Raw genomic sequence first — 20,117 nt, forward strand, 5'->3', positions numbered from 1 at the left:
GGGAGCGGAAGTCTAGGCTTGTTTTAGGTCCTTGAAGCTCTTGCTAGCTACATCAGTCCATTCAGAATAATCCCTTTTAAAACAATGGATCAGGGTTGCTGTTATAGTACTAAACCTTTGACCTTACCATTATTTATATGAATCCATAAATCATAAATCACATAACCCAAGAAGCCTACCCTATTGGTTGCATGAATACACTTCTTCAAATTAGCAGAGAATATTTGTTTTCTCAGTATCAAACTAACATTTTTTTTAAATGCACATGTTCTCTCAAACGGGTTTGGTTTACCTCCAGTACTTTTTTAACTGGAAGTCTTCTTTTCTTTAAATACAATGGCAATTAGTAATGAGTTTTAATCTCCATCTTTTATTTTGTTAGTGAGTGATGTGGTAGTTTTGCATTAAAATAAAATGAAATTTCAGTTAAAAAAGTTACGAAGGTAAGCCAAACCAAGCTTTTATTGTAGACGAGGATATTATCAAAGTATACAACCACACAAACCCCTAGGTGTGGCTGCAACAATTAAGTTGTGAACTTCATGAAGGTAGCAAGGGCTTGGGCATTAGTGAGCCAAAAGGCATCACCAACCACCCAAATAGTCCACGCGGTGCCGTAAACGTATATTTCCATTTATCACAAGTTTAACTTTTATTTGATGATAAATACTTCTCAAATTTATTTTGAAAAACAACCTTAATTCAGCCAAAATCAAACATGTCATCTAATCTTAAATCTATACTTGATAGTAATTTTTGTAATTTTATAAAGGACTTTGTCATCTGCACAAAATTTCTATTTTCTATCTTAGTTAACAAAGTAGGCATAGCACAAGTACATATTCTTAACAATGAACCCTTTCACCAATAATGATTCTTATAGTTTCCTTTCCAATTTCTTATTTTCTTCGGGGGTTATCCTATATGCATCCTTATTAGGTAGGGAAAAACCATGTACAAAATATAACAGGTTGAATGTAACTAAGTGGAGGTAATTATAAAGGCAATTCACTCAGAAATAACCTAAATACTCAAGCAACAAAGGCATATAAGGTTAACTTTCTGGTTTAGGCAGTAACATGATTTTCTTACCATTTATCTTTAAGTTGGAGGTATTTCTCTTGCCATCATTCATAATGCCTCTATCATATTGTCATGTTCTGCCCAACAAGAGATGACAAGTTTGCACCACATCACAAATAACCTGATTTTCAATAAATTTTCTAATGTAGAATGAAACTAGGCATTGCTTTTGGTAGCTCAACATCCTTTTGTAATTAGCTTCACCATTGTTACATTCTCAGCACTAAACTATACTCCAATTGTATCCGTTCATAACTTTTTATAGTATGATTTAGTTTTCTCCAATATTTCTAATAATAGAATATGGTAAAAAATTGGAGAAAAGTATTGCTTCTATTTTTTTTTCTTCGTATCAAGAATAAATTTTGATTCAAGTTCATATGAATTTATTATAGAAATAGAAATATCATAATTGATCCAATGTTTTATTGGAGAAGATAATTCTTAGATAATTAAATTTTGGATCCCATTTACATATTCACTTTATTGTAAAGTTTATTGTAAAATGCAAAAATTATGAAATCGTGATTTGTTAGGTTAAACATATTTCATCTTATTTGTGTGAAGAGTACCATTGGAAAATGCGATTCTTTTAATTTTCAATAGAAAAAATTACATAGGTAGTGAAATTTGTGTTCAAAGAATCCAAAGTAGCTAGCAAATAGGAGCAAATTTCTGTTCTTTCACAATCACACCTAACTTTTTTCCCTTGAATATTCACAATCACCTAACTAGATAGCATGCTTTTATCATTTTATGAAGAAGAATTGATATGCTGAATGTGATGACCTGTATAGCTTTTACTTGACGACTAGTCATTATTTTTTCCCAATTTTAGACTAAAAACAAGATTTATTGTAATTTTTAAAAAAAATATATGGACAACTCTACTTTTCAATTCATTGAGTATTATTCAACGATTTAGCTAAAATTTCATCCGTTAGAATTGGTCTTAATTGGAAAATGCAATTCTTTTCCGCTCGATCGTCATAGAATATCTAATCAGGATTCTAATTACTACAAACAGTCCAAAAATTGTAAAGAGGTTTTAAATAAAAAATAAAAAAAGGGAACATTTAGATTCTAGGAGAAACAAAATGATTTAATTAGTTTATCTTTTTACTAAAACAAACAATTCTGTTTTCTTCACTTTCTTTCATTCAAAATAAACAAACAAAAGCAACGAAGATGATATATAGAACTACCCTTTCTAAAATAATTAAAAGGGTTATGTTTCCATTAAAAATTGATAGGTTAAAATATGTACAATTATATGCCTTGTGTATGATGATGTACAAAAATTCCAAAAAATCAGAGGGTAAAAAAAAATGAAAGAATTATTTGGTTGGTGTAAAAGGCAAAGGATATCTAGAGAACATAGCATGAAACTAGTAAATCCATCTATTGGTAGAGATGGTAATCTTTTAGGTAGGATGGTCTCCTAATTGCTTCTTGGATTTCTCACGTAAATCACCACCAAATGATGTTGTGTTATGAGAATCATTTTCCCTTGAGCTTGCAACATCACATTCACTATGGCTATGTACCACATTGATGTTTGAATCATCAGTACCACTAGAGCTTGTACTATCGTTTTCTACATCACTAGGATTGTATTGAGAATCAGTAGTACTGCCAAAGCTTGTGCCTTGAGATTCTTTGTCACTAGATTCTGTTGCCATTGAAGCTACAGAAACTGCTTCTTCATGTGGGGTTGGATAAGAATAACCCCTTTCTTGTACCGCATGATAATGCATACCTCTTATTAGTCTTCAGCTTCCTCCAATGATTCAAATAACACAAAAATACTTCAAGAATTTTTAAGGACATCAATTTTATTTTCTTCACACTTACTGATATAGTATAATGTAATTGGTGCATAATAAAAGTGATGCTAATAGTGAATTCAGATGCAAATGCTGGTACTCCAATCATTAAAAACCATATCAGCATTTGTGAAAAAATTATAAAAAATGTTAATGTCTCTAAACATTGTTAATTGTAGCAAGAAATGCACTAAGAAAGATTTTATTTTTACTAGTAAAAAATTGACAAATGGCTCATCAAATACTAATAAATTGAACCGGGAAGTGGGAACTAATTTATCATTTAAAAAAATGGAAATGTGTGTTGTAGACAACATTTGACCCGATTAATGTGAAGGTGTATCATCTCATTATTTTGACTGATAATTTCCTTGTGGAATAGTTAGCTGATTTTTTATTTGTCACAGGCGCAAAATGCAATTTAATGATTTCTTTTCCCCCACGTTCCTAGTAGACCATAAACAAAGTAACTCAAAGTCAGCCAAACTTATGATGGACAAATATATATATATATATATATATATATAAAACAAGGACAAGAACACTTAAAAAAATTCAATTAGTTGAACTAATTTTTATTGTTGTTAATGAAACAAAGTAATCGTATCTCTTACACTTTCTTCCAACTAAAGCAAATATACAAAATTAAAATGGTCAAGAAAATAAAAATAATTATAGAAAAAAAAAATGAAGAATTATTTGCCAGGTGTAACAGGGTAACCGATGCCATGCCTTGTGGTGGGAATTACAGTGAACAACAAGCTGCAAATGATCCCAATACCCATTGGAACAATGTTTAGAACCTCTTGAGTCTCCTTCCCAGGCGTTGGGTAAAAGCATTGCACAGCATTCTTGTCTCTCAAAGCTACAGCACCAAAGACCAATACAGATAAAACTGCATGAAGCCAATCGCGAAACTCTCTTTTCTTATTTGCATCAGCTGCTGCCGCGGCTTTAAAAGTAAGGTCTGGACAATCAAACAGCCACAACCCTTTGGAGGTGGCAAGGCCATAGTAGACTTGTCCATCCGAGGCCTTGACACTGTCAGTGAAGGAAGCGAGGAAGCATGAGAGGGCGAGGAGGGCGAGGAGGACGAGCGTCATGGCGCGTGTGGCGGAGTCACATGATCCATTTTGTGTGAAGACTGGCATGAGAAGTTGAAATGCTAGAAGGGTCCCCGTAGGGAGGAGGTTGGCTAGGTTGGCTACCGTGCTTGTTAGGCTTTGTGTTGCTCGTTGTTGCATAGATGGTTGGCGTTGTAGTGGGGGGTTTAGGGCGTCTTGGTCAACATTGGGGGTGGCGGCGGTGACGTCCTTTATTGATGGTTCCTTGGTGGGCACGGTAGCTCTTGATCTAATTGTAGGTGTAGACATCTTGGGTTTCAGAATAGATGGTTATTTTGGTGGGGATGATGATAAGAGATTTTCAATCTGATGAGATTGTCACGATTTTTTCGTGCTAACAAATCTAAAAATTGTTGTAACAAACCTTTTTTTTCCTTATAGCTGATGATGGTGTGGTGGTGGTGGTGGTGCTGATGATATGACTTCTTGATCTATATCGATATAGATATAGTTTGGTGTGTAATGAGAGAAGGTGAATTAAGGAATTTTTTGAGAGTTTTGGAGGGGAGTTGCTAGAAATGGTTGTGTGGTTCTTGGGAACACTTAAATAGATGGATTTTGAGTTTGATGGAAAACATTGTGGGGGTTAGGTGTTGCATATTTTCTTGTCTTGGAAGGCTGTTATTTCCACGCCGTTTCCTATTTGTCAAGCCTATGCATAGGTTGACAACTTCCTTGAGCATGTGCTGGATTATAAAATGTGTCTTCCAACTTTGAAGGATAGACTCGTTTTTGCTGAATAGGTGAAGAACTCGTTTTCACATGCGTTACGTTTTGTGGTATATTGTATGGTAAAGACTGAAGCCGTGCACATCAAGTTTGACATTTTCAATTTGTCCTACGAGAAAAAGAGGTTACCTAACATCGCAGACCAAACGCGCGGAGGAACCAATCTTCTGGTAAGAAAGAAAAGCGTGACGAAAATTCATGGATTTGGTAGGGAAGGTTCCGTTGGAATATATTCCCGTTATCAGGAATGAGTGGATTTAAGGTATTCATAAATATGCGGTCATTAATTATTAATTCAATCCCATTTTCCACATCTAAAAGGAGGGATTTTTTTTGGATAATATGATAATTTAAGAAAAATCTTTTTTTTACTTTTTGAGAAAAATATCTATTTAATAAAAGAAATAAAAGTAGAAAGAGAAAATATATGACAAGCTAAAAGATAATTGTTAATTATGACTAGCCTCTGAAAAATTATTTCACCACACATAATACTCATCACATCTTTAAATTTTTTTATGATTGAAAAATGTAGTAATCCCAAATTATAACAAATGCTTTAAATTAACTCTTATCCAAATAATAGAAGAGCATCTGAGCACGCGCGTAAGCTCGTGCTCAGAGGCTAGTATATATATATATATCAGTGTTTCACGCGCGTACTCAAAGACTAGTGTGTGTATATATATATGTGTGTGTGTGTGTGTTTGTGTGTGTGTGAGAGAGAGAGGAGTTACAATACCTGTCCCTGTACAGGTATCCCGTCCCCCTCTAGTGCTCTGGCACTGGTAGGGCGTCCCAAAACACCATCCAAAACACAACCACAGCTCACCTCACTACCTGTACATCTTACCATCATGGAGTCCCTTGAAGGATTATGGAAAAAACTCTCCCTATTAGATGAAGAAGAAACTGGAATCGCTTGCCCAAAGAAAGCAGAGCCTGACACTTTCACTCTTGCTGCAAAATTTCTGACAAAACGAGTTGTCAACATGGAATCTGTGGCTCGTACGTTCAGGCCACTTTGGAGATCAGAAAAGGATGTTCAAATTAAAGATATGGGCGACAACATCCTGTTCTTTAACTTTGAAGACGAATGTGATTTAGATAGGGTACTTGAACATGAGCCTTGGACATATGACAAACACCTTGTGGTCTTTGAGAAAGTGACTGCAAATGTGCCCTTATCATCACTTGCATTCCAATTTACAACTTTCTGGATACAAATCCATGAACTACCAGTCCAATGTCTTAACCAAGAAACACGGGATGCCATTGGAAGCTCTTTGGGCAAACCACTTCTCATGACTGATACAGAAAGTGAAGGAGGTAAGGGAAATTATTTACGAGTTCGAGTTCGAATTGATATAACTAAACCTTTGAACAGGGTACGTAAGGTTTGGTCTGATGGGTCTGTCATTGGGTGCGCAATTTTGAAGTACGAGCGCCTCCCAAACTTCTGCTACTGGTGCGGACTGGTTTCCCATGATGACCGAGACTGTGAACGCTGGTTGAGAAGCAAAGGATCACTGAAAAAGTTAGACCAAAATTTTGGGGATTGGATGAGAGCAGAGATAGACATCACTACCCGAAAAACCTCCATTACTGTACCTGGAACCAGACCAAAACACCCAAAAAGCAAAAAACCACCACCACAAACTCCCACCGCCTCAAACATCCAATCACCGCCATCCCAACCACGTGACCTTCCACCAACCCCGGCGACAATCCCAACAACTGTCACTACCACGGCAGTAAATGAGGTCATAATTGCTCATCAATCTGTAGTTGAATGGCAGGAGAATCAAGCATTGAATGTTCCTAATGGCTGTATCTCTGGCACTGAGGAAGCAATCGTTGAAAAATCCAGTATAAATGCCAACATTGATGACAAGGAGAAAGTCTTTAACTCCTCACACTCTAATACCGAGACCAAACTGGACCTCAAGCCCAAAGTCTTATCCCAACACATTCCTACCACTATTGGGCCATGCACCACTCATCAGCCCACCATCACCACACAAAGCCAACCTCACCTCATCCCTACCACTATTGGGCCATGTACCAATCACCAGCCCACAAATATCACACAAAGCCAAACCAAACCTTTGCCAACCAAATCAACATGGGTTAGAATCCCACGTGACATACAAAGCATCCCAAATGACGTGCTCATGATTGAGAGAAAACATAAAAGAAGTGATGAGTCTGAAGAAGGTAGCCGTCCAACAAAAAAAATCTCAATGCCCTATAAGGAATCCCCAGAAGTTTGCCCAACGGTGGTGGCTGCTAGGCAGCCCCGCCGACATCAACGAACACCATAAGCTGGAACTGCCGTGGTTTGGGACAACCATGTGCAGTTCAGGAACTCACCGAGATGGTGAAAAAATACGCTCCCACAATTGTTTTCCTCATGGAAACAAAATCAACAGACTCTTACGTGAAGAATTTAAGGGCAAAACTGCATCTAGACAATGTTCACATAGTCTCTAGACTCAATATTGGTGGTGGTCTTGCACTGTTTTGGAGCAGAGACATCAATCTACACGTGCTAGATGCAACACCCACTTACATCGATGCAGTGGTGAACCCAGGAGTGGATGACGCCTGGCGGTTTACGGGTTTTTACGGAAACCCTGTAACGGCCAACCGGGAACACTCTTGGGCACTACTAAAACATTTAAGCCTCAAAATGGATCTCCCTTGGATTTGTACGGGAGACTTCAATGAGATTGTCAAAATAGAAGAGAAACTAGGTGGTGCAATGCGACGGGAGAGACAAATGATTGACTTTAGAGAAGCCCTTGACTTCTGTAGATTCCAGGATTTGGGTTTTGTTGGTTGGCCGTTCACGTGGTGCAATAACCAATTTGATGGTACAGTGACTTGGATTAGATTGGACAGAGGAGTAGCAACCAATCCATGGATCCAAATGTTCCCATCAACCAGAGTTCATCATATCTCAGGTTCGCTTTCGGATCATAGCCCATTATGGATATGTACAGACGATGAAAATGCTCGGTTTTACAGGAAAAGAAAACCTTTTAGGTTTGAAGCGGTTTGGATGAAGGATGAAGGGTGTGAAGCGGTGATAAAAAACTCATGGGAGACCCATACAATGGAAAATCCGATGGACAGAGTGGAAAAAAAAATTAGAGGCATGCCGATTATCTCTTCAATCTTGGAGTAAACACTCTTTCGGCAACATTCGTCGCATGCTGCAACAAAAGAAAAAATTGCTAATGCAAGCAGAAGCAAACTCCATGAACGGATCCAACCATTCCCAGGTGAGAATTCTAAGGGCTGAAGTGCATGATTTGATGACCAAGGAAGAGTGCCTTTGGCAGCAAAGATCAAGGGTGAATTGGCTGAAAGCGGGAGACCTTAACACAGCCTATTTCCATAGCCGGGCAAACCAGAGAAACCGAAGAAATTTCATATCTAAACTGACCCTTGATAGTGGGGAAGTTGTGGAGGATGAACAGAAGATCAGGGAGGCCTTTGTGCAATATTTCCAATCTATTTTCCAGACAGCCAACCTAGCCGGTTTTGATCCAATCCTTCAAGGGATCGAGCCCAAAGTGACACCACAAATGAATGCCGACCTAACCCAACCTTTCACAGCCTTGGAGGTGGAGCAAGCACTCAAGCAAATGAAACCTATGACAGCCCCTGGACCCGATGGTATGCCCCCACTCTTTTACAAATCTTATTGGAACACTATTGGGTCTGATGTTTTAGATGCAACCTTATCTACAATACCTGTCCCTGTACAGGTATCCCGTCCCCTCTAGTGCTCTGGCACTGGTAGGGCGTCCCAAAACACCATCCAAAACACAACCACAGCTCACCTCACTACCTGTACATCTTACCATCATGGAGTCCCTTGAAGGATTATGGAAAAAACTCTCCCTATTAGATGAAGAAGAAACTGGAATCGCTTGCCCAAAGAAAGCAGAGCCTGACACTTTCACTCTTGCTGCAAAATTTCTGACAAAACGAGTTGTCAACATGGAATCTGTGGCTCGTACGTTCAGGCCACTTTGGAGATCAGAAAAGGATGTTCAAATTAAAGATATGGGCGACAACATCCTGTTCTTTAACTTTGAAGACGAATGTGATTTAGATAGGGTACTTGAACATGAGCCTTGGACATATGACAAACACCTTGTGGTCTTTGAGAAAGTGACTGCAAATGTGCCCTTATCATCACTTGCATTCCAATTTACAACTTTCTGGATACAAATCCATGAACTACCAGTCCAATGTCTTAAGCTGCAAATGATCCCAATACCCATTGGAACAATGTTTAGAACCTCTTGAGTCTCCTTCCCAGGCGTTGGGTAAAAGCATTGCACAGCATTCTTGTCTCTCAAAGCTACAGCACCAAAGACCAATACAGATAAAACTGCATGAAGCCAATCGCGAAACTCTCTTTTCTTATTTGCATCAGCTGCTGCCGCGGCTTTAAAAGTAAGGTCTGGACAATCAAACAGCCACAACCCTTTGGAGGTGGCAAGGCCATAGTAGACTTGTCCATCCGAGGCCTTGACACTGTCAGTGAAGGAAGCGAGGAAGCATGAGAGGGCGAGGAGGGCGAGGAGGACGAGCGTCATGGCGCGTGTGGCGGAGTCACATGATCCATTTTGTGTGAAGACTGGCATGAGAAGTTGAAATGCTAGAAGGGTCCCCGTGGGGAGGAGGTTGGCTAGGTTGGCTACAGTGCTTGTTAGGCTTTGTGTTGCTCGTTGTTGCATAGATGGTTGGCGTTGTAGTGGGGGGTTTAGGGCGTCTTGGTCAACATTGGGAGTGGCGGCGGTGACGTCCTTTATTGATGGTTCCTTGGTGGGCACGGTAGGTCTTGATCTAATTGTAGGTGTAGACATCTTGGGTTTCAGAATAGATGGTTATTTTGGTGGGGATGATGATAAGAGATTTTCAATCTGATGAGATTGTCACGATTTTTTCGTGCTAACAAATCTAAAAATTGTTGTAACAAACCTTTTTTTTCCTTATAGCTGATGATGGTGTGGTGGTGGTGGTGGTGCTGATGATATGACTTCTTGATCTATATCGATATAGATATAGTTTGGTGTGTAATGAGAGAAGGTGAATTAAGGAATTTTTTGAGAGTTTTGGAGGGGAGTTGCTAGAAATGGTTGTGTGGTTCTTGGGAACACTTAAATAGATGGATTTTGAGTTTGATGGAAAACATTGTGGGGGTTAGGTGTTGCATATTTTCTTGTCTTGGAAGGCTGTTATTTCCACGCCGTTTCCTATTTGTCAAGCCTATGCATAGGTTGACAACTTCCTTGAGCATGTGCTGGATTATAAAATGTGTCTTCCAACTTTGAAGGATAGACTCGTTTTTGCTGAATAGGTGAAGAACTCGTTTTCACATGCGTTACGTTTTGTGGTATATTGTATGGTAAAGACTGAAGCCGTGCACATCAAGTTTGACATTTTCAATTTGTCCTACGAGAAAAAGAGGTTACCTAACATCGCAGACCAAACGCGCGGAGGAACCAATCTTCTGGTAAGAAAGAAAAGCGTGACGAAAATTCATGGATTTGGTAGGGAAGGTTCCGTTGGAATATATTCCCGTTATCAGGAATGAGTGGATTTAAGGTATTCATAAATATGCGGTCATTAATTATTAATTCAATCCCATTTTCCACATCTAAAAGGAGGGATTTTTTTTGGATAATATGATAATTTAAGAAAAATCTTTTTTTTACTTTTTGAGAAAAATATCTATTTAATAAAAGAAATAAAAGTAGAAAGAGAAAATATATGACAAGCTAAAAGATAATTGTTAATTATGACTAGCCTCTGAAAAATTATTTCACTACACATAATACTTATCACATCTTTAAATTTTTTTATGATTGAAAAATGTAGTAATCTCAAATTATAACAAATGCTTTAAATTAACTCTTATCAAAATAATAGAAGAGCATCTGAGCACGCGCGTAAGCTCATGCTCAGATGCTAGTATATATATATCAGTGTTTCACGCACGTACTCAAAGACTAATGTGTATATATATATATATATGTGTGTGTGTGTGTGTGTGTTTGTGTGTGTGTGTGTGTGTGAGAGAGAGAGAGAGAGAGGAGTTTCAACATAATTGGTGTGGATATTCTCTTTGTCAACCCATACAATTAATAAAGGTGTAGTGTATTCTCCGTCAAAAAAAAGGTGTAGTGTATACACAAATCACAACTAACAAAACTTTGGGGAAGCCCAGAATTCTTTTTCTAAGTGATAATTTTTTATTCATCAACGTGTCAGAATAATATAATCGGGCTTTCACTTTTAAAAAAAAATAAATAAATAATTGGTAAACGATTCCAAAGTTGCAGGCTCCATTATATTTGTATGGATATATAAAATTTGTTTTTTCTTGGGGCTGGAGGAATAAAGTAATATACTATACGGTTTAAAAAAAAAAAAGGTATTATACTATACGAAAAGATTATCACTTCTCTCAAGTTAAGTCATTCTTAAATCTAGATGAGCTTGAAAAGTTTTAGTTTGTGGTACTAGGATTCGGATATTCTTAATTAAAGCTGGATGGCACTGGCATGTATATACAGTTTCGTAATTATATTTTATTTTTTGGCTCAATGCTTACTTGAAGTATCTAAACAACACAAAATCTTTATTTTTTTGCTAACCACACAAAATCTTTAAATATTGCCGATATATAACAGGTGTATGTATGATACATAAACCTTCTTCCCCTGCCAAATCCAACCCGGGAAGCCAAATGTTAGTGTTTCCCTCAGTTTTGTTAATCATAATTCCATATAAAACTAGATTAAACTGTACGTTTAAGATTTCATTTGATCTCTATTTAATGCTTGGATGGGACTCTAATTTGATTTGTCGGTGTCACTACCCCTTTTACCCTCTCTACCTATAATAATATATTTTTTCTTCGAATAGACTTGAAAATCGAGAAAAATCAAATTTGAGTCGGAAAAACAACTGGTTAAAATAGTCAAATTAAGCCAAATCTAGAAGTTTTATAGCAAAATGCAATATCTAACCAAGTTTGACCGTTAAATTCGATGGTCCTATCAAAGTGAATGTTGGTCTGAGTGTAGATATTTCAATTTCCTTTAAAAAGAGTGTTCATTCGTGAATATCAAATGTAAACCGCCAGAGAGATATCACAAAAAAAAAATTACGAAATTTCACCACTTGCAACTCGCTTTTTTACACAAGTGTTGGAGAGTTTGACCAAATTGGTTAGATAATATTTTAAGAGGGGAAGGGGAAGTTCAAATTATAAGGGTGTTTGGTTTGTGTTTTCAAACATCAATTTTCAGTTTTTAAACAACATTACATATATTTCTAGTTTCTATACATTTTTTCACTCACACGTATTTTCATAAATATTTTCAAACAACAATTTTCAGTTTTTAAACATATGTATTAAACGGATCCTAAATATCTCCATTAATTAGAAACATCAATTTTTTTTTTTTTTTTGAGAAGAAGATACTTGCATTTAAAGAAAAAACTTAAAATTGGCCAAAATTGGCTACAAGAATAGAGTTGATTGGTGATGAAACATCCTCCATCCACTTAGAGATACCGCTAACATGTCTAGCATATCTCGTAAGGTTATGGGTAACAAAATTACTTTGTTTATCAAAATGTGTTATTTGACTTAAAGGTTAAAGAATAAACAAACATCATAGGATTTGCGCTAATCAAGTGAAATTGGAAACCTCCAATAACAAATATTAATGTATATATTTTTTGATAAGATAAATAGTGTATAAAAATAATATATTCTTGTATATACTATATTTATGGGTAAAAGAAAAGTACTATTGAGAGCTTTAGATTCTTCAAGTGGTGTAGGGTTTTAAGGACAATCAACAAGGTGTAAGTTGTTGTATTTGGGGGGCAGCACGCATAATATTGTTAGTCTACTTCATCGGAAATTTCGTAAACACGTGTAACATCTCATGACAATGACATGATCCACACCTTATCCTGCCATCTAAAAACTTATGACTTGATAGTAAATTATTCTCATGTTATAAGACTACTTTAAAGCATCATTAAGGTAATATCTCTCCACTATTCTCTAATTTTATGGTAAACTCTAATTTACGTGAAATGTGATTTTTTAAATGAAAATTTGAATATTATTTATCTATCAATTATTGTTTTTATGAACAATACAAGGTTACTTTAACAAACTTGTAAATTTACATGGTTATTGTAGCAAACTTGTAAATTTACACAATCATATACAAACTGATCAATGTAGGTCATTTTTAAGCAAAATTGTGTAAATTTTACGCATTTTTATATTATATATGGATTGATGTGAATGCTCTCAAATGAAAAAGTGATTGAGTATTATAATCTATAAATTTATTGATTGACCATCCTCAAAGCGTATTGCTGCCTTTTCAAAAGGCGTGTAGAATAATAATGGACTGACTTGAGCTCCTCTTTTCAACCTTTAAAAGTAGCTCCTCTAGTTCACTAGTTTAAGTAGAGGGGTTTGCTAAATCTCTCTTAGTCTCTCTTTCTCACACATTTCTTTTCATCCTTCAAATTGCTAATCTCTCTTCTCTCTAAGTCTTTCTCTCTCATATTTCTTTTCCTCCTTCAAAACATGGTTTTGCTACCTTTGTTGGTAATCTTAGCTGCCAAAGCAGCAGTAGTAGTAGCATTTCAGCCTGATTCCAGCTACATACGCAGCTATGGGTCATTAACCATCCCTTGCCCTTTTGGAACAAGTGAGGGTTGCTTCCTTGATGAATCATTTCACATCATTTGTTCCAATTCTTTAGGAACTTCAAAGCCACTTCTTTCTAGTAGTAATAATGCAAGGAATGCAAATGTACTTTCCATATCCTTGGACAGTGAGCTGAGAGTATCCACATTTGTAAAGCATGATTGCTCCAATGGGACTAACTAAAACGTTTCTTAGACTCTCATGTTCTTATCAAAGTTTCCAATCTCACCGACGAAGAACAAGTTTAAGAGCATCGAATGTAATGCTATGGGATACATATATTCATATAAAAAGAGACGACCAATTGACGACACTACATGCTTGTCGTCTTGTGACAGCATTGACATGGTGAAAAACACGTCTTGCTCTGGCATAGGCTATTGCCAGACTTCTATCCTAGATGGTTTATCACAGTTTTATGTAGTTGCTAATAACATGGGAGCACCCTCCAAGGAACTAGCAGCCTTCAATCCATGTACTTATGCTTTTATAGTGGAAGAAAAGGCATACAACTTTTCCTCCTTAGATTTTAGGGGTATAATTAATACTCTTCTGATGGTGGTTGATTGGGCAATTGGTAATCATTCATGCCATGATGCCCAAAAACAATTGACAAGCTATGCATGTAAGGCAATGCATAGTGAGTGTTACAATGCCACCAACACTCTTGGATATCATTGCAAGTGTGCCTCTGGCTTTCCAGGGAATCCATATCTCCTTCATGATTGTCAAGGTATTAATATACATATCTAGTTTATTACACGTTCATAGTTGTTGTTCCTCATTAAGATTCTATTATGTTTTAGATATTAATGAGTGAATTTTTAAAACCTTGCAACAAAATATGCCATAACTTTCTTGGAGAGTCCAAATGCTCATCCCAAAGGGTACGAAGGTGATGGGATGAAAAAGGGTACCAGTTGCAGTTATTCAATCAGCCAATTCAAAACTTTTATTATTATACTAAGTAAGTATATATTAATTAATTGTTGATTCAAATGCTCTGTATTTCTTTGCTCTCCATTACTCACAATATATCTCAACGTAAATTTCAATTTCTTCTATTGATAAAGGGTAATAAAAAGTTACACTCCTATTTAATGGATCAAGATCCTCTAAAGTTTATAGATCCTTCATTTTATAATGAATGATTTAGGTGTTGCCATATCATTAATTCATTAGAAAAAATCCTTAAAATTTGAGTGACACATTAACTATTAAGAAGATAATTGACACTATCAAATTCTAAGTCATTAATTAATTTTAGGTGAAAATGCATATTTGAACTTGTACAGGTACTAGTGTTGGCATTCTAATACTACTTTTGGGAGGTTCTATTATATATTGGGTATTAACAAGCAAAAGAAAATCAAGCTCAAAGAGAAATTCTTCCAACAAAATGGTAGCTTACTCTTACAATAGCAACTAACTAACTACAGAAGATATGTCAAGACAATTAATTTTTTTTACAGCAAAAAACTCCAAAAGGCCACCAATAACTATGATGACAATATGTCCTTGGCGAAGAAGGCTCTAAAAAAGTTTATAAATGAGTGTTACTCGATAATAAAGTAGTGGCCATTAAAAAGTCCACATTTTGTAATCGTAGCCAAGTTAAGAAATTCATAAATAAGATAATGTTGCTTACCCAAATTAGCCATAGGAATGTAGTTAAATTATTAGGCCTTTGTCTAGAAACAAAAAATGCCCTTGTTAGTTTATGAATTCATCTTGAACTGGACTCTTTTCGACCAGATTCATGATAGACGCTTGTCATCCTCACTTTCATGAGAAAAACATTTGAACATTATAACGGAAATTGATAGAGCACTTGCATATTTATATTTTAAAACTTCTATGCCAATTATACACAGAGACATCAAAACTGCAAATATACTATTAGATGATAATTCACAGCAAAAGTGTCTGACTTTGGAGCTTCAAAGCTATTTCCTCTTGATCAAACACAGTTTATTATTTTGGTGTAAGGAACATCAAATTCAATTGACCCAGAATTCTTTTATATTGGCCAACTAACAAAAAAAAAAAAAAAAAAAAAAAAAAAAAAGAAAAAAAAAAGTGATGTCTATAGCTGTAGTGTTATTGTTGTAGAGTACTTATGGGTAGGGGTGGCAAATGGGCGGGTTGGGTCATAAATGGGTTGGAGTGTAATTATCCATTTATCCATTTATGACCATTTATATATAAATTAATTATCATTACCCGCCCAACCCATTTAATTAGTAACCCGCCCATTTAACCCAATATGATCCAAATAAATAAATAACTTGTTAAAAACTTTAAAAACAAAAATTAAAAAGTTCAAAAATTACTTTCCCTATTCTTTCCTTTCATTTTCTCTTCACAAATTATTTCTCAGCAACCAAACAAAGCCTGAGAAAGAGAGAGAGAGAGAGAGAGAGAGAGAGAGAGAGAGAAAAAAAACTTTTTTCTTCTCTGTTTTTTTTTTTTTTTTTCTCGGCAACAAAACAGAGTCTCAAGCACATTCACCAGGTCAAAGTCATAAAATTCCTTTCATTTCCTCTTTCCCTTCTATTCCCTCTGTTTTACTCGGCAACCAAATAGATTATCAGAGAAAGAAAGAGAAAAAGCTAAAGTTGTCAACTTCCAAAAAAAAAAAAAAAAACAAACAAAAAAGTTTGTTCCACCATGTATTTGAACTAAATTGGAGACCCCAAAAAAAACCAAGACCATGGAATCAGCGGCGAAGCGGTGCCACTACGAGGTCCTAGCGCTGAGCCGCGACTGTGCCGCCGATGAAATCCGCTCGGCGTATAAGAAGCTCCCCTTGCAACGCCACCTTGACAAGCTTGTCCAGTCTGGCTTATCCCATGCTGAAGCCACCGCTCAGTTCCAAAAGCTATCCCAAGCTTACGTGGTCCTCTCCAACCCAAAAGAGCGAGCCAGGTACGACTTGCACCGGTCTCAGATCCTCTTCTCCGATCTCAACTCCAACTCGGTTACTCCAAACTCGACGATTCCAAACCTCTTCTCCTTCTTCTCCAACACCGTCTTTTCCTAGTACTACGACTCGGTGGTCAGGAATGTAATCAGTGAAGTGTCTGGGAAAATCTAAGAAAATATGAGAGAAAGTGTTTGGGCTTAGAAATCTAGAAGTTATGTCTGGGAAAGTGTTTGGTTGCTGGGAAAATCTAAGGGAAAACTGAGGGAGAATGAGGTTGAGGTTATATTTTTTATTTAAGTTTTAGATATTAGAAGGGTTTAGTGGGTGTTAGTGGGTTTATTTAATTTTAAATTTTAGATGGGTTTAGTGGGTATTAATGGATTTATCCATTTAGACCCATTTAATTAAATAACCAAATGGGTCTTTATCCATTTAATCTAAATACTTAAATGGGTTGAGTTAAGACTTGTCCAAATAAGGCGGGTAATGGGTAGGTTCATGGATATAGATAAAAATTGCCACCCCTACTCACGGGTAAGATGGCACTTTGTTTTGATATGCCTGAGACTAATCAAAATCTAGCAATGAACTTTGTTTCTGTTGTAAATGAGGACCACCTCCTTCAAATTCTTGTGGAGCATATTGTCAATGAGGACAATATTGAGCAACTAAAGGAAGTTGCTAATCTAGCAAAATGGTGCTTGAACATGAAAGGCGAGGATAGACCCTCTATGAAGGAAGTGGTAATAAAGCTTGAGGGTTTGGTTTTCGAGGGAAATGTTAATGTTTGTACAAACGAAACTAATTACCTGATCAATTCACCTATTGAATCATTTAGCACTGATGATAGCACTAGTAGTTTTGATACAACTTTTGAGTGATGGAATGATGGGTGATAATTGGTGGTGAATAGAACTCTATTTATGACATTATTTTTGAAAGTGTTATAGGTTGTTTCGTCTTGTTATGATTCCATTTTTTTTCTTTTTTCTTTTTTCCTCTTAATTCAACTAGTAAGTTACCCATAAAATGTGTCACTTACAAATGTTTCCAATACAACTAGATCCGTTGGAACATTGAAAGGGACGAGGTTAAACCTTTCCACCTTTGACTGATCACTCTTACCACTGTCTTCACTTTTCTCTCTTTCCCAAGTACTTTGTTCTTGTTCTTGGTTCATGATTTTATCTTTAATTTCCATTTATTTTCTGGGTGTGTTTGTTCTTTTTCTTTAGGCCATTTTTGGGTCTTTGAGTAGTTTCATGTAAAGTAAAGTAAAAGCTGTTGTTCTTTGGGGAAAAGGGTTTGCATCTGTATGTAGGTTTTTTGTATTATATATGTACATTGTTCTAAAGTTGTAAGTTTTGTGATTGCAGATATACAAGTAGTCATGGAGAAAGGAGGTAAAGGGTTTTCTGCTTCTATGTATCTCCACCATTGCCTCATCCAAGCCCCTTGATAATTATTAAGGTTATGAAAATGGATGAGGCTAAACCTTTCAAAGTTCTAGAAGATCTTGCTACTTTGGGAACATCTGTAAGTGACACGTTTTGTGGGCAACTTACTTGTTGAATTAAAAGGAAAAAAGAAAAAAGTAGCATCATAACAAAATGAAGTAGCCTATAACACTTTCAAATATAATGTCATAAATAAAGTTCTATTCACCACCAATTATCACCCATAATTCCACCACTCAAAAATTATATTGGCAAAACCACTAGTGCTATCATCAATGTTAAATGATTCAATAGGTGAACTTATCAAGTAATTAGTTTCATCTGTACGAACATTAACATTTCCCACGAAAACCAAACCCTTAAGTTTTATTGCCGCTTCCTTCATAAAGGGTCTATCATCGCCTTTCATGTTCAACCACCATTTTGCTAGATTAGAAACTTCCTTTAAGTGCTCAATATTGCCTTCATTGACAATATGCTCCACAAGAATTTGAAAGTTTACAACAAAAACGAAGTTCATAGCTAGATTTTGATCACTCTCAGGCATATCAAAACAAAGTGTCATCTTATTCGTGAGTAACTCTACAACAATAACACCAAAGCTATAGACATCACTTTTTTCTATTAATTAGCCAGTATAAAAGTATTTTGGGTCAATATAACCTGGTGTTCCTTCCACCAAAATGGTAAATTGTGTTTGACAAAGAGGAACCGGCTTGGAAGCTCCATAGTCAGACAATTTTGTTGTGAAATTGTCATCTAACAGTATATTTGCAATTTTGATGTCTCTGTGTATAATTGGCATAGAAGTTTCAAAATACAAATATGCAAGTACTCCAGCAATTTCCATTATAATGTTCAAACGTATATTTCCCATGAAAGTGGTGATGACAAGCTTCTATCATGAATCTAGTAAAAAAGAGTTCAGTTTGAGATGAATTCTTAAACTAATAAGAGTACTTTTGTTTCTAGACAACAACCTAATCATTTAACCACATTCTTATGGCTAATTTGGGTAAGCACTATTATCTCATTTATGAATTTTTCAACTTGGCCACGATCACAAAATGTGGACTTTTTAATGGCCACTACTTTATTATCGGGTAACACTCCTTTATAAACTTTTTTAGTGCTTCCTTGGCCAAGGACATTATTGTCATCACAGTTGTTGGTGGCCTTTGAGAGTTCTTTCACCTTAAAAATTTTAACTATCTTGACATATCCTTCATAGTTAGTTAGTTGTTATTGTAAGAGTAAGCCACTTTTTGTTGGAAGAATTTCTCTTTGAGCTTGATGTGCTTTCCTCTTTTTAGTACCCAATATATAATAGAACCTTCCAAAAGTAGTACTAGAATTCCAACACTAGTACCTAAACAAGGACAAACATGCATTTTCACCTAAAATTGATTAATGACTTAGAATTTGAAAGTGTCAATTATCTTCTCAATAGTTAATGTGTTACTCAAATTTTCAGGATTTTTTTTCTAATGAATTAATGATGTGGCAACACCTGAATCCTTCATTATAAATGAAGGATCTATAAACTTTAGAGGATCTTTATCCATTAAATAAGAGTGTAACTTTTTATTACCTTTTATCAATAGAAGAAATTGAAATTTTCGGTTAGATATATTGTGAGTAATGGAGAGAAGAGAGAAATACAAAGCATTTGAATCAACAATTAATTAATATATACTTAGTACAATAATAAAAGTTTTGAATCGGCTGATTGAATAACTGCAATTGGTACCATTTTTCATCCCATCACCTTCATACCCCTTGGGATAAGAGCGTTTAAATTCTCCAAGAAAATTATGGCATATTTTGTTGCGAGGTTTTAAAACTTCACACTCATTAATATCTAAAACATAATAGAATCTTAATAAGCAACAACAACTATGAACATGTAATAAACTAGATATGTATATTAGTACACCTTGGCAACCATGAAGGAGATATGGATTCCTTTGAAAGCCAGAGGCACACTTGCAATGATATCCAAGACTATTGGTGGCATTGTAACACTCACTTTGCATTGTCTTACATTCATAGCTTGTCAATTGTTTTTGGGCATCATGGCATGTATGATTACCAACTGCCCAATCAACCACCATCGAAAAAGTATTCCTTGTACCTCTAAACTCTAAGGAAAATTTGTATGCCTTTCCTCCACTATAAAAGCATAATTACATGGATTGAAGG

General features: G+C 35.9%; 3 protein-coding genes across 3 annotated transcripts; all 3 read right to left on the reverse strand.

The window, feature by feature from the left end:
• Positions 1 to 3,454: 3,454 nt before the first annotated feature.
• Positions 3,455 to 4,611, reverse strand: LOC112020920 (protein DMP3). The gene has a single exon (XM_065772592.1). It carries the CDS (start codon positions 4,280 to 4,282, stop codon positions 3,605 to 3,607), a length of 678 nt encoding a protein of 225 aa, XP_065628664.1. The 5' UTR covers positions 4,283 to 4,611; the 3' UTR covers positions 3,455 to 3,604.
• Positions 4,612 to 8,826: 4,215 nt separating this feature from the next.
• LOC111990505 (protein DMP3) lies at positions 8,827 to 9,993 on the reverse strand. Its single transcript, XM_024022277.2, has one exon. The coding sequence runs from the start codon at positions 9,646 to 9,648 to the stop codon at positions 8,827 to 8,829; it is 822 nt and encodes a 273-aa protein (XP_023878045.2). The 5' UTR covers positions 9,649 to 9,993.
• Positions 9,994 to 18,132: 8,139 nt separating this feature from the next.
• Positions 18,133 to 18,765, reverse strand: LOC136067167 (wall-associated receptor kinase 3-like). The gene is made up of 2 exons (XM_065772659.1): positions 18,579 to 18,765; positions 18,133 to 18,497 (listed from the first exon to the last, which is right to left on the reverse strand). The coding sequence occupies exons 1-2, from the start codon at positions 18,763 to 18,765 to the stop codon at positions 18,133 to 18,135; spliced, it is 552 nt and encodes a 183-aa protein (XP_065628731.1).
• Positions 18,766 to 20,117: the final 1,352 nt, after the last annotated feature.

The sequence above is a fragment of the Quercus suber genome, unplaced genomic scaffold (genome assembly GCF_002906115.3).
Source record: "Quercus suber isolate HL8 unplaced genomic scaffold, Cork oak 2.0 scaffold_61, whole genome shotgun sequence".
Lineage (NCBI taxonomy): Eukaryota > Viridiplantae > Streptophyta > Magnoliopsida > Fagales > Fagaceae > Quercus > Quercus suber.

Bases quoted from the DNA above. Each gene is read 5' to 3' on its own strand.
- LOC112020920 (XM_065772592.1), bottom strand. From the start codon at position 4,282: ATGTCTACACCTACAATTAGATCAAGAGCTACCGTGCCCACCAAGGAA.
- LOC111990505 (XM_024022277.2), bottom strand. From the start codon at position 9,648: ATGTCTACACCTACAATTAGATCAAGACCTACCGTGCCCACCAAGGAA.
- LOC136067167 (XM_065772659.1), bottom strand. From the start codon at position 18,765: ATGGAAATTGCTGGAGTACTTGCATATTTGTATTTTGAAACTTCTATG. The intron at 18,498-18,578 runs GTTATATTGACC...TTATTGTTGTAG, and splicing joins TTTGGTGGAAGGAACACCAG to AGTTACTCACGAATAAGATG.